Genomic DNA, 13,939 nt, shown 5'->3' with positions numbered 1-13,939 from the left:
AATCAGCTGCATTATTACGGTACGTAGCGGGGCTGGTTCATTCTTCATTTGACATTGGAGTGCTTCAAGGCAGCGCAAGATAAAATGAATGACAAACACTTGGTTTGTTTATTTGTGTATCCACAAGTTCACCTCGCGGCTCAGCATGTGCACATGGGGCTTTAAAGAAGTTAGGTTTGGTGCCAGCAGACACTCAGTCCCAGGCGTTCATTGTAGTGTCATATGCTCAAAACGAAAGCAATAATAGCGCTTGCTGCGTACTACATTCACGAACAAGTTTTGTGACCGCGGCATTTGCTAAAAATTACAATTTCTTCTAGCGCAGCTCTGCAACGCGGAATTGCTTCAATTCACTGCATTGGTCGGACACGCACACGTAGGTTGTAGCACTTGATTTCAGCCTGCGTACTGTGGCTGCGAATCAATTGTTTTTCGACACCATTGGTCTCGAAAGCTCTTGCTCGCGAGTGCAATATTGCGCTCTAATGGCGCGAAACACGTGGCAGTGATAATTGCATTTGAGCAAGAGACGGCGCATAGTGCTGTACGGCAAGAAACAAATTAAGGACGCACGGCAACATTCCATCAACGAAAACACTTTTTCGTTGGTTGATGAGGGTTTAACCTTTCAAAGCAACACACGAGCTGGTTATTAGGGCACCGGGTTATTTTTCACCGCGTGGGGGTTGTTCGCTGCGCAATGAATGTTCGGCACACTAGCGTTTTTCCATCCCGCCCTCTTCAGAATGCTACAGCCGCTAGTCGACCCCGTGCCCAGCAGCAGAACTCCATAGAAACCGAGCCGTCACGAGCCCCCCGTTGTCAGTACTTTTGGAGCAACCGTGGCGGCTCTTCTACTTAAGATATGAAGTTGTCGTATAAACCAAAAAAAGCGTAATTCTTGTAGATTCCAACTATATGTAATATAAAGAAATTGATCGGTGTGATTTAGAAATAAATGTTCAAGAACAAGCATGAGATACATGGTTTTTGCGAACTGTGTCTCAGTTGTGACCATATTTAGAAGAAACTACCGCACTTATTGCATTGCGGCTTGCTCTGTAGCTTTAGGACATATTTATCTAGTTCCTAGACGTAGTAAATTAATTTTAAATTTTTACTTTTTGGCTAATTTGCTTTTGAAAATTGCCAAATATTGCAATCTTCTGTTGTAAACAGCCCGGCAACTACATGCTCAAGGAAGCTAAATTTTGGATAAAGTAGAGCTCAAAGAATTTCCATTTAGAACACAAAATTTCATTCGTGTAACTTTATTAGTTTTCCTAATAATGCGGCCGAAAATAAGCAATATTTAGAATTCTGGTTTTATTTTTGCCCAGTTTTGCGGGAAGGTAATAAAGCTGCGCTTTAAAACCCAGGATCTCTGCCAGGGGGGGGGGGGGGGGGGGGGGGGGGGGTTGACAGTTTGCCAGTACCATCTAAACAGCACTAATTTCGATTTCTTCACGGGAAATTGTCAAAAAAATGCGCTTTTTGCGAGTGTGCAGACGATTGCGCGTCTTACATCTTAGTTGCAATACTCAAATGCTTAAGAAAAAAAAAAGGGGGGGGGGGTTAAACAAAAGGGGGGGTTAAGTCGGCCTCAGGGGGGGGTTCCAACCCCCGAATCCCCCCCCCCCCCCCCCCCGTCGGTGCGCCACTGAAGTGCGGTAGTTTCTTCTAAATATGGTCACAACTGAGACACAGTTCGCAAAAACCATGTATCTCATGCTTGTTCTTGAGCATTTATTTCTAAATCACATTAATCAATTTCCTTATATTATATATAGTTGGAATCTACAAGAATTAAGCTTTTTATGGTATATACCACAACTTTATATCCTAAGTAAAAGAGCCGCCACGGTTACTCCAAAAGTACTGAAAACGGGGGGCTCGTGCCGCCGGAGTGGGACCACCGCCTTAACCGCACACAAACGTCTGATCCAGGGGAATTCACGCCAGAAACCTGCATACCTCCGCAGTCTTTTGCAAGCAGTATGCAACCTTTAAGAGCACACAAAGTACAATGCGCCCCGAAACCGAATAGCTGGTCTAGGATATTGGACAAACTTTTCACCACGTCCAAAAGGGATACGAACAGTCGCCAATTTGTTCCTCCGAGAGAGAGAATAAACATCTTTATTAGGTAAATGCAGCTTTGGAGAGGCGTCGTCATTCCGGAATGCCTAGAGCTCGGGCGCAAGATTCGCGCACGCTAGCAAATGCCACAATGGTGCCAACGACAAAACGTAATGTCGCTCGGCTTTTAGGTGCAAAGCACCTTATGCGCCCGGGCCATGGTGTTGGAAGTATTCCATGGGTCACATGCCTAGTAAAGCATCAGTCAATGAACGCCCTTAGATCGTTAAAGAACGCAAGCCTAGCCGAATAGTGTGGCGAAAATACTCGGCGAGTGTCGCATTACAATATTCTTTCGGCCATTGTATGTTTGGCATATAACTGCGTTCGGAAATATTATTTGATTTGAAAACATAAACATGTTTTTAAACTGCACACAGGAACACTTTCAGTGAAGACATTCATGGTCGAACGTGGCTTCTTTGTGCCATGGGGCACGAATTGATTTGCAAGCAACCTGGAACAGTAGATCATGTGTTCTTGCATTGCTGGGAAGGGGTGAACTTCTGGGACGTCCTAAAGAAAAACCTTCAGTAGTATTATTTTAGGACAAGCTTGATGTCTTTTATGGTGAAGTATTAGCGAAACCATCATTGTTTTCTTTAACTCCCTCAACAATTCGACCATTATGGACGCCTTTCTTACTGTTTTAGTTTTTATTAGTTATCACAGTTAGCACGAGTTAAGTCGTAGGCTCGGTTTGAGCGGCGAATTAAATTTTATGCGTGTCAAATGACCCATTGAGCGAAATGCAGCTCCACACGTGAAACCTGGGGAGCTGCGAAGCATGCAGTGATGCACCGCTAATGGGCTCATACACCCTTAAGGAATGGCTCATACCCCCGTAAACGCGGCCTCCCCATTACGACGACAGAACACAATTGAATTTCTACGCTGGAATGATGAGTGGCAACGCAGCCAGCTGTGTAAGACGACGACGAACGCGGGAGCAGTGGCACGAGCCGCTTGCTTACCGTGACTACGACGACGACAGCCCGGGCAATACTTATAACACCGTGACCCATGGCTTAAGCTCCAGATGTAATAACTACAGCAACATTTTACGAATGTGCTATGACAATTCATTATCGGTACAAAAAAGTCCCTTCTTGACCACTCGACAATCACATTTTGCCAGTATTTGAAGTTTTATATAAGGCCACGTAATACTTTTTTCATTGAGTACATTTATGTAACACGTTTACATCATGCAGGAACGCCAACAACGAAGCGTCCAAAGTAAATGTCTTTTTTTTTTCCTGTTCTGAACGGAATCTCTTGAGCACTCGCAACAAATCAATCTTGCCGGCGATTCCTGACACACTATAGCTATATGGTATTATGCACCCATCTTCGGTCTTCTACGTATAGTCAGCGAAACGCCTGGACTTCACGTATTCAGAGGCGTGTGAGGTGCTTCACGGTGAGAAGGGACAAACAGTGCGGGTATAATGAGTGGGAGGGCGCGGCCACTTGCCCTGAAATGAGTTGAGTGGCCATGGTATTCAGCCCTCATCAGCTGCAGTACTCAAGCATCCTCGTTCCAATGAGTCGTTGGCTCAGTACTGACTCCATTGTACGTACATCGGGCAGCAGCGCGAAACATTGTGCTAGTCGGCGGCAGTTTCTTACCGGTAGTGTTTACTGCAAATATCACTGACAGTTCCTGACGAAACATTATAGCTCCGTAACACCCTTTTATTGCGATAGCAATTATATGGACACTCAAAAGCAGATTTCTGCCGTCGGCGTCGCCGTCGCCGTGAGGTTCCGTATGACGTCATTTGGAGAAGAAATCGTCGCCGCGCGCCGAACGCTGTATGTGCGAGTGAAAGGGCGCGAGGGGCGCGTCTTTCACGGGGAGTGAACGCACGGCGGAGAACAAACGCGCGTTCCGCGCCGTGCTCGCTTAAGGGCTGCAGAAGTAGGCGTCTCTTTTCTCCTTTACAATCACCATATATGTAGAGCAAACGCACCTTCTTCCGACGCGCGAGAAGCCGTGGGGGAGGGGGAGGGAAGGGAGGCGACGTTTAGCTGCGGCACGCAGTGCCTATTTATATCAGAGGCTCCGGCAACAGTCACCAACGCCGCACGCATTTTGAGCGAACGCGGGCAAAACGCCGATGGCGTCGACAACAGTTCTGCGTGTTGGCGATGCTGCTGCATGTCCAAGTTTATACAGCTGATAAAGCTAATATCATTACTCCGTATAGCTCTCTACAAGTTTGCTATCGCAATTGATGCTTCGCCTTTCAGGTGAAACTGCGACCATTTTTTTATGCGACATGGCTACTAACACGCCTAGATTGTTTTTGGCTACTGTGAAAAGCACATATAGGCTGCACGACGTACTGCTCCCTACAGCTGTCATGGGAATGCCATAGTCATTCGTTGTCCATGGAACATCGAAGATTAGACCATTGGGTTTCTTATTCATGTTAACGAACCTGCTGCTGGTGAGCCGCTCGTTAATTCAAATATGCGATGTAAAAGCAGCTAGGTATTCGAATATGCGCATGCGCCGGTGTGAGTTCCGTTATACAAGCGTTTGACAGGGAGTATCCAGACACCATGCCAAACACCGAGCGGTTGCACGCTAAAATGCAGCCAAAGTGTGACAGCCAACGAACAGGCCCATTTAAAACAAGTAAGCGGCGCGTAAGCCACGAGGTTAAAAAATCCCACCATGCAGATGGAAAATAAGGTGACACAGCACAATCGGCTGTTGTGAACCCTGCTGGGAAACACCTCTTGCTGTTCAAATGACTGCCAAGCGACGACGCCAATGCCACGAGAGAAGCTTGCATAACTGTTTACAATCTCACCTGACAAGTATGATCACACCTCACTGCACACCGTGAGCGCAAAATTATATCTGACTGCTGTGCCGTTCTATAATTCACGTGGCATTGTTCACTACCAAAGCGGCGGGAACGCGAGCCCTCACTAAAAGGCCGATTCTGCGCGGATACCTTGCACCACCTTTTGCACGGTTCGTTCTCCACGAAAGGCAAGATCCTGCAAGGAACTTCTGCGCAAGCGCCCTCTGCATACACGAGAAAGGTAAAGCGCAACCGATATCAGCTCGGATGTCCCTCACGAGTCTCGCAACGCCTCGACTTTATTATTGCGATAGCAATTATATGGACACTTCAACCAGATTTCTGCCGTCGGCGTCGCCGTGAGGTTCCGTATAGATAAAATCTTCGCCGCGCGCCGTATGCCCCAGAGGCAGCGTGCGGGGACGCGCGCTATCACGGAGAGCGAACGCACTCAATCTCCCACGCGCAAGCAAGGAAGCGGAAAGCCAGCGCCGGCACTTCTCTGCCGACAACCGCGCTCGTCGCTCGTCCGCACAGTCTCTTATCTCTCCCACGCGCAAGCAAGGAAGCGGGAAGCCAGCGCCGGAAGGAGCGGGGGGGGGGGGGGGGGGGGGGGGGGGGGCGCACTTCTACGCTGCCAACAACCGCGCTCGTCGTTCGTTCGACCGCACCGTCTCTTATCTCCACACGGCTCTGACCTTTATGCGCATTCGCCGCTCAGTTTCCGTTGAAGCGATAGACCGCACGTACCTTCGCCCGCTCCTGCGGCGTATATATCCGCTCGCTGCCAGCGTTTTGGCGGTCGTTGTCTGCAGTCATTCAGTGTGATCTATTCATGTTTGTTTGTGCGCGCTCACACCACGCTTCTTCAATCAGTTAGTAATAGTCGGGCCACATTTTCCAACGCACGCTACACATGCAATGCTGCCCGGGTCGGCAGTGCAGCGCTACAGGTGTGTCCCTTCGCACGCGCTGCCCACGGGAAGCGCTTCTTATCAACACCACCGTTTCACACGCGCCTTCTCGTGGTCATCGAGTCTCTCTTCATGTCGGTCTACTTACGCCGCAGCACACCTGCTTACTTAATCAGCTCATGTTTACTACAATTCATATTGCTACCAAAGCCGCTCACCTTACTTCGTATGACATTGCTGTGTTGCTATCGCATTCATCGCTTCGCCCTTAGGGCGAAACTGTGATATTTTTTTTTCTTCAAAGGGGTGTTTCCCAAGATAAACCTTACCAGTTTCTCAGTATGCCGTTCCAACGGGGGCCACGATCTACATAGGGTTTTACGAACGTCGTGGCAGCACTGAGCCTGCGCCCCAAGGAACTTTCGGTCACATGTCCTATGTTAGTAAAGAAGCGCCTTGATGCCCTTTTCAGCGTTTTCAAATAAGAGAAATACGTATCATTCCTCAAACACAGACAATGATAATTTTTGTACAATGCACATAGTGTTTCAGTAGATATGTGCAGCACTGTGGAAACTACAGGCTTCTTCGACCAATCAGGGATGCGAGCACATCTTAAAAACGTCCTTCCGCGCCCTCTAGCCTGGTAGCGGCGAGCGCCGCAGCGCAGACGGCGGCGATGTCTACCAAGACTGCAACTGCGCAGCTAGATCAGCTGTAGAAAATTCGTTCCATATTCGCTCTAATAGCAAGACATGCGTGAAGCTATTTCGAGGTACAGAGAAGGGAGGGGGAGGAGTGTTCAGAAGGAGCACTCAGCCAGCGTGTCGCACGGGGTTCTGGCGCCATCTTTTGATCCCTCTTGTAACATCTACTTGCACACGGTGCGCTCGTTGACATTCACAAGTGCTGCCGCATTCTTAATTACAATTCGTGCACATTTACCACATGCTACCGCACAGTTCCAAACATGTTCAACGCCAACTCATTCGTTCCTTTCGCGTAAGCTTGGTACGATATGCACTAAGCAAGTCTGCGGACGCCATTTTCGTTCAAGGACGAAGCACACACAGGAGTGTCCTCCGCGGTGTTGTGGCTGCGCCGACGTACCAATTTAGCCACTGTGAACTCAATCGTTTGTACTATTTAAATGCAAATAATGTCTGTACGGCAGCGTTTCATTCATTTCTTTGTTCTCCGCACGTTTTCATTCGAAAAACTGGAGAACTCTATTTTGAGTATCATAGAGCCTTAATATATCATATATTAAAGAACGAAACAAAATCGCGAAATAAACCACCCTGCGATCTGCAGAGAAGCTTCCACGTAAACACCTCCCGACAGGACCACTTGTCAAAGCCATGTGGTCGTCCGACGGTTCCAGAACTGCGGAAATATATCTCGTTGCGCAAGAATCTGCGCTCGCGGGTCGCGTAGTCTTGGTTCTGCTGCACGGAACTACTGAAGCAGAGCAGGGATTCTTCGTAAAATTACTAGAGCTCAAGCGCTGCCTTCGGAATGCTGGAAATAGTACAGGGATTTGTCTAATCTTTAGCTTGTGGCTTCAGGTGCTCTTCTGGCTTTATTTACTACGCTTTGCCTTTACTGGCATAAATTTCGAAGCAATCCTTTTTTTTTATATTTTTTAGCGCAGAAGGTAATAAAACTGCGAACATGCATAATGGCTGCGGTAGTTGCATTTACAACGCAATATTTTGTTGGAAATGAACAGTTTATGAAGTTACAAAGCCATTTCAAGCCAAGACAAGTTATAGGATAGATAGAACGGCAGGGAGGTTAACCAGAGGTAGTTCCGGTTGGCTACCCTGCACGGGGGGGGGGGGGGAGCAGGGGGTAAACAGAAAGCGGAATGGAGCGAGGGAGGGAGACGAGCACAAATCGCGTACGCGGCATTCTTAAAGGTATTGTGAAGGCCCGTAGACCGCAGGAATCTTAGTTACGCGAATAAGACCTTCAGCGCAGATGTTCTTTGGGAGCACTGGCCTAAAGCTTTCATTGATAGTGGACCATTGTCCAATTGGTTCAGCACTCTGTACATCCACGGCCGCTGAAAAAAAAAAAAAAAAATTATCCAGCGGCCGTGGCACATCTATAGCACAGGCACACACGTGTGCGAGCGTCTGATATTAACTGCTGCATGTGTCGCACGTGGGGCTGTTGTTCAGGGAAATAACCATCATACATGAAGGCAGATTAAACTAGAGAGAGCATCACGACACGCAGCCTTGGAAGAACTGCCCGAGAAGCTATTAAGTCCCTTCGTTTTTGTTTTTTTCCCCTCGCGGTTTCGGCGCAGCACGCGTCCATGTCAACTCGGCGTATCGGCCGGGAATATAGTTTTTAATCGTTGTGCACTTGTTCGGCCAACCTGCCGTAGCTCTGCCTGCATACAGGAACACTAAAACCTACCGCGCACTGTGACGTGATGATTACGTGTTGGGCCGATTTGTTTGGCATCACTCGTGTTACGCGATGCTCTCCCCGAATTTTTTTCGTGCCTCCTAGCCACCACACATTCACATCCTGACTGAACCGCCACGCTTGCAGCTGCCAGACACTAGCACCACAGCAACTTTCCGCAGCAAATTCTTTCGGGTAATTTTTGTAGGAAACGGTATGGGTTAAACACCTAAGTTAAACACCTAACTCGCTGCCGTGCAGCCAGATTCACAAGTTCAGTTCTACAAAAACTCGAATCGCACACCAATGGAGCTATTGTGCGCATTGACAAATCCCATCATATCGTCAAATTCTGCAATGGCGGCAATTTGAGCCAATCAGAGAGGCCGCAGTAAAGCTCTGCCAATCAAAGTTGATAAGATGGCGAATTCGACAATGTACAGAATAGCACCCCAAGCGCGAAACCTCTACGTCCGCCATGTAATATGTGGCCAATTTTTGCAATTCCCCTCTCAGCGCTCGACACATTTTTTGCACTAGCGGAGTCATTTCGGTGCACCAGAATATTCTGCTCGCCTTTCTACAAGCAACGTAACTACTCGTAGCGTGAATTCCAACACACTATGCTCATTTCGCGCGATTAATATTGCGAAAAAAGAGAGACACACGAAGCAGCATTGCAAGTGAAGAACTGGAGGACGGGTCTTTGTTACGTTCATTTCTCAACAGGCAGTGGCACAAACGCAACAGCAATGGTTGCGTACATCAGGACAAGATCAGGACAAGAGAGCAGTGCTAAACGCTAACCGGGCGGCGACCAATATTGGTGCGCAATACATCATGTGCAGCCAGCCAGCCCTGGCTGCACCTGATGTATTGCTGCCTGACGAAGTAGCTGGTCTTGGTTTGGCCACGCCTGGTGTAGACGAAGCGTTTTAAGCGTTCTGTAAAGCTCTTTACCCACAAACAGTAACAACTTCGATCACTGAAACGTGCCGCTCTCTTATCGCGTACCAGATTAGAAGAACGCTGCGGACAAGCAGTAATATTTATTTCTGCCGAGAAAGCGTACACTACACACGACTGCATTTAGACTCAACGTTCCCGTCTTATTCCATACGTTAAAAAAAAAAAGAAGAAGAAAGAGAGAAAGAAAGAAAAAAAAAACCCCTCATAATGCGATCGCCCGAAATTACACATAAACGAGGGGGAAATGGGAAAAGCTTAAAAGACGGCAATGCCTCACTGTCTGCTTTCCCGGATCAAAACGGTGGGCAGTCTGGTTCTTTTTAAAGCAGCAGCTACAACTGGATCGCGAAATCGCGCCGTGGTGGAAGCGTCTACCTTTGCGCCGAGCGTCCGTGGCCGATCAACACTTCACAGTCCGGCGGGCAGGGGAAGAGGCCGCTGCAGGAGTCGTCGTGTCAATCAGGTGCCACTTACCCTGCGGCTGCTGACGGTGCATCGCAGGCAGCTTCTCTCGAAGAAAAAGCCCGAGTAGTAACATTGATCGTATCTTGCTTCTTCAGAGGCACACCCAGCGTAGGTGCGGGCAAACCAAAAAAGGCAAAGCATGTTTCGTGCAACAGAAACAAGCACCGCGCTATTTTCGTTTTATTTGGTTTTGCGACCTGCCGGGTCGGTGGGCGACTCTTGCTGCACGCGGGCAGTCCGTCAAGCCCCAGCTCTGTATTATTTTTTTTTTCTCAGGCCCGGGCAAAGCCCTGCTTCGTCCCATGTTGCCGAGCTGTCTCTTTTGTTATGTACACAACGCTCCCACAATCACACACTCACGCACACAAAGTAGTCTTCACTCAGCCATCACGCCGAGAAGAAGCGAGCCACGCAGAGATCACGCTTTCACCTCTGGCTTTGCGTGTTCCGCAGCTTCCTTGGGTGCTTCCGACTCGGCGGGGCCCTTGGATTCCACGTCTTTCGGCAAAGGCACATCCGCAGCGCTACTGCTCCCCCCGTTCGACTTGCTGCTGCTGCTGCTGCTCACCTCGCCGTTTGTCTCTGCGGTCGCAGTTGCAGCGCCCGCTGCAGTTTGCTCCGGCGAGCTGTGGCTTCGGCAGGAGCTTCGCTCACGGTCTCGACTTCGGCTGTGGTCCCCTCTGCTTCGATCACTCCTGTCCTTGTCGCTCCGATCCTTTTCCCCTCGGTCGCGGTCACTCCTGTCACGATCCCGGTCCCGATCTCTGTCCCGATCCCTGTCGCGGTCCCTATCGCTGCGCTCGCTTCGGTCTCTGTCCCGATCGCGATCGCTGCGGTCCCGATCCTTGTCGCTCCTGTCCCTGTCACTGCGATCGCTGCGGTCCTTCTCGCGCTCGCCCCGATCACGGTCGCGATCACGGTCCCTGTCGCGATCCCTGTCGCTGCGGTCCTTGCTGCGGTCTCGGTCCTTGCTGCGGTCTCGGTCCTTGCTGCGGTCCCGGTCTTTGCTGCGATCCCGGTCTTTGCTGCGATCCCGGTCTTTGCTGCGATCCCGGTCTTTGCTGCGGTCCCGATCTTTGCTGCGGTCCCGGTCTCTGCGGTCGCTGCGGTCCCGGTCGCTGCGGTCTCGCTCGCTGCGCTCTGACCGTGACCGGGAGTCACGCTCTTCCTCCTCCCCTCGCGACCAGCGGCTTCTTCGCTCGCGGCCGCTGCTTCGTCGCCGTTCGGAAGACTCGCCGTACACACTTGTGAAGACACGCCGGTTGCCCCTCTCGCCGCCGAATCCGCCTTCATCGCCGTCTCTTCCGGAGCTCGACTCATTAAACCTCGACCGAGAAGGCCCGAAGAAACCGAAACCACCAGGCTGTTTCCATGGCTGCTCACCATTGTCCTGCCGCTCTTCAGCTGCTGGCCCGTTCGGTCCTCTAAGTGGCTCCGGTGCGCCAGCCGGCGGTTTCCATTCCTTCGGCGCTTCTCCGTTTTCGCTTCTGTTCTGGTCAGCCAACTCGACCAGCTTCTCTTGCACGCTTTTCTCTCCTTGGCTTTCTGGTCCTTTTCCCTCAATTGGCTTCACGTCCGTGACACCAGGCCCAATCAGTGGAGGCATGTTAGGGGCCGGCATGCGGAGACCGGGCGCCAACATTCGCGGTTCTGGGGGCCCCAGCTTTCTCAAATCTGGCGGGGGACCGCCTAATCTAAAGTCGGGTGGCCTGAGCATCCTATGGTCCGGCGGCCCTGGCAATATTCTGTGGTCCGGTGGTCCGCCCATCATCCGATGATCTGGAGGACCTCCCATCATTCTGTGGTCTGGTGGTCCGCCCATCATCCTATGATCTGGAGGCGGGCCTCCCATCATTCTGTGGCCGGGAGGAGGGCCTCCCATCATTCTGTGGTCGGGAGGCGGGCCTCCCATCATTCTGTGATCTGGAGGCGGGCCTCCCATCATCCGGTGGTCTGGAGGTGGGCCTCCCATCATTCTGTGGTCTAAAGGAGGGCCTCCCATCATCCGGTGGTCTGGAGGTGGGCCTCCCATCATCCGGTGGTCTGGAGGCGGGCCTCCCATCATCCTATGGTCGGGAGGTCCTCCCATCATCCTGGGCTCTGGCATAGGACCACCGATCATTCTATGGTCCCGCGGACCACCCATCATTCGATGCTCTGGAGGGCCACCTAGCATCCGGAGTTCCTCTGGGCCACCCATCATCCTTGGCTCAGGCGGTCCGCCCATCATTCTCGGTTCCATAGGGCCACCAATCATTTGCGGCTCTGGTGGACCACCCATCATCCTTGGTTCGGGACCTCTGTGCATTCTGTGTTCCATGGGGCCACCCATCATCCTTGCTTCTGGAGGTCCATCAAGCATATGCTGTTCCAAAGGGCCACCCATCATCCTCTGTTCCCCTGGTCCACCCATGATGGCCTGGTTATGTGGATTGGGAGGACGGAAATCGCCTGCTGGGGGAACTATCATTCTTGGATCTGGGCCCATCATTCGAGGGCCAGGGAATTCCATGCCAGGTCTCCCATCGGCTGGGTTCTCAAAGGGAAACATGGGTGGCCCCCTGAAACGTATAGGTGCACTTCCAAATGCTCTGGGTGGAACAGGCAGTGAAGGCATTCCAGGCAGTCCAACAGGCATTGGGATTGCTGAGCTAACTGGAGGTACGTCAAAGGTACAAGCTTCCTGTCCTGGCTCGGCAGCCTGCTGCCCTGAACTAGATTCATCCATCTGCATGTTTTCGGGATCTGTTTTCTCAGATTGTGTGGCCTTAGGATCAGTGCTGGATGCTTCATGACTAGATGCAGCCACTGGAGATTTTGCTTCCTTTGCTGCCCCTGCATTAACCTTTTCCTCTGCCAGCAGACCACGGTTCCCAAATTGGCCTGGCATGCCAGGTGGTGCTGACAGTGGCACATATCCTCCTGGGGGATGTGCCGTTCCGAACTCATTTCCAGCAGGTTTAACACTCTCAGCAGGTTCCTTGTTGCTGCCCACTGCCGATTCACCAGAAGCGGGTGGGATCATACCGAGGCGACTTGCTTCACTCGTGCCGTCTTCATCGGTGGGCGTGGCATCACCGTCAATGGCCATGGGTACATCAGTAGTCTCACTTTCTGTGACAGGTGTAGCAGAAGGTGTTGCAATAGGTGCTGCTACAGCAGCAGGTGGCTGGGTCACAGTTGCTGCAGGTGCACTGGATGCAGCAGGGCTTGCTGTGGTGACAATGGGCATCACTGCTGCTTGGGAGGTAACTGGGAGACTCATAGGGGGGTGAAGGGGCATGCCAAGAGCATTCCCAGGCAAGCTTAAGGGTGGTGGAATCAGCCCCAGTGCACTAGGTCCCAACAGCGTTTGAGATGTGTTCGGTGGTACCATCAGCATGTGGTTAGGTGGAGGAGGCACACCCATTGGCAGTTGGATTTGAGGCATCACCAGGCTCTGGGAGGGCAGCATACCTGCAATGCATGCACACAAACAAAACCAGTTAGAAACTCCAAAGCACAAAGAAATTATCTTCTCATAAATGCCATGGGGATGCTGGGAAAAGTGGCAACAACTTTCGGGGTGCAGCACTTAAAGGGTGACCACCATTGCTAAAAATGTCCATTGGGAGCTACATCGGCAGCTCGCTGCTACATTTTAAGATTTTTAAATAGTTCTATTGGCTAAGGAGATAAATACACAGTTCCAAACATCACAAAGCAAGACCTGCTCTGGGCACAGCTTTCTATATTGTGAGCCTTTACAGTCATTGATTACCTTGAGTAGGAGGGCAACAAAAAGAGTGGTCGACACTAATGTCGACTCTCTTCCTTGCATTGTGTTTTTGTGTGCTGCCCCCTCTTATTCAAGATGAACGGATACCAAATGGCCCAATCATTTACAACACCAAAGTAAAATCTACACAGATATAATTTGCCTAAAGAGAAAAGTAATATGGTTTTGGTTTGTGAAGACGCCAAGCACAAGGTGCATGTGCCAAATAAGCTGTTGCAAAGGTTGTCATTTACGTGCGCTACTGACAAAACAATGAGTCACAAACAATGAAAAGAAACAGTTGGGTCACACTACAACCAAGTTCATTAAATATACCAAAATAAATTGCACTGAAATCCTGTTAACGTTTTTAAATCAAAAAGAATAAGATGGCAGATTGAATATGGGATCATTTGAGTTTCTACTTGGCATTGCCTTTATTTGCATGATGT

The 13,939-nt window shown here is 50.3% G+C and overlaps 1 protein-coding gene across 4 annotated transcripts in view; it reads right to left on the bottom strand.

The window, feature by feature from the left end:
- Positions 1–9,326: 9,326 nt before the first annotated feature.
- The window catches only part of LOC119460625 (SR-related and CTD-associated factor 8-like), a 72,419-nt gene continuing 67,806 nt past the window's right edge, over positions 9,327–13,939 (bottom strand). For 3 of the 4 annotated variants that reach the window (XM_049673081.1, XM_049673083.1, XM_049673082.1), the window contains one exon: positions 9,327–13,186. In XM_049673081.1, the coding sequence (XP_049529038.1) occupies positions 10,149–13,186 (3,038 nt within the window). In that variant the 3' untranslated portion in view covers positions 9,327–10,148. The remainder of the gene's footprint in view (positions 13,187–13,939) is intronic. The other variant, XM_049673085.1, reaches the window with a different exon arrangement.

Source organism: Dermacentor silvarum, chromosome 8, assembly GCF_013339745.2.
Source record: "Dermacentor silvarum isolate Dsil-2018 chromosome 8, BIME_Dsil_1.4, whole genome shotgun sequence".
In the NCBI taxonomy this organism is placed as follows: domain Eukaryota; kingdom Metazoa; phylum Arthropoda; class Arachnida; order Ixodida; family Ixodidae; genus Dermacentor; species Dermacentor silvarum.
The sequence above is the reverse complement of the archived record's forward strand: the minus strand, read 5'-3'. Positions and strand labels throughout refer to the sequence as shown.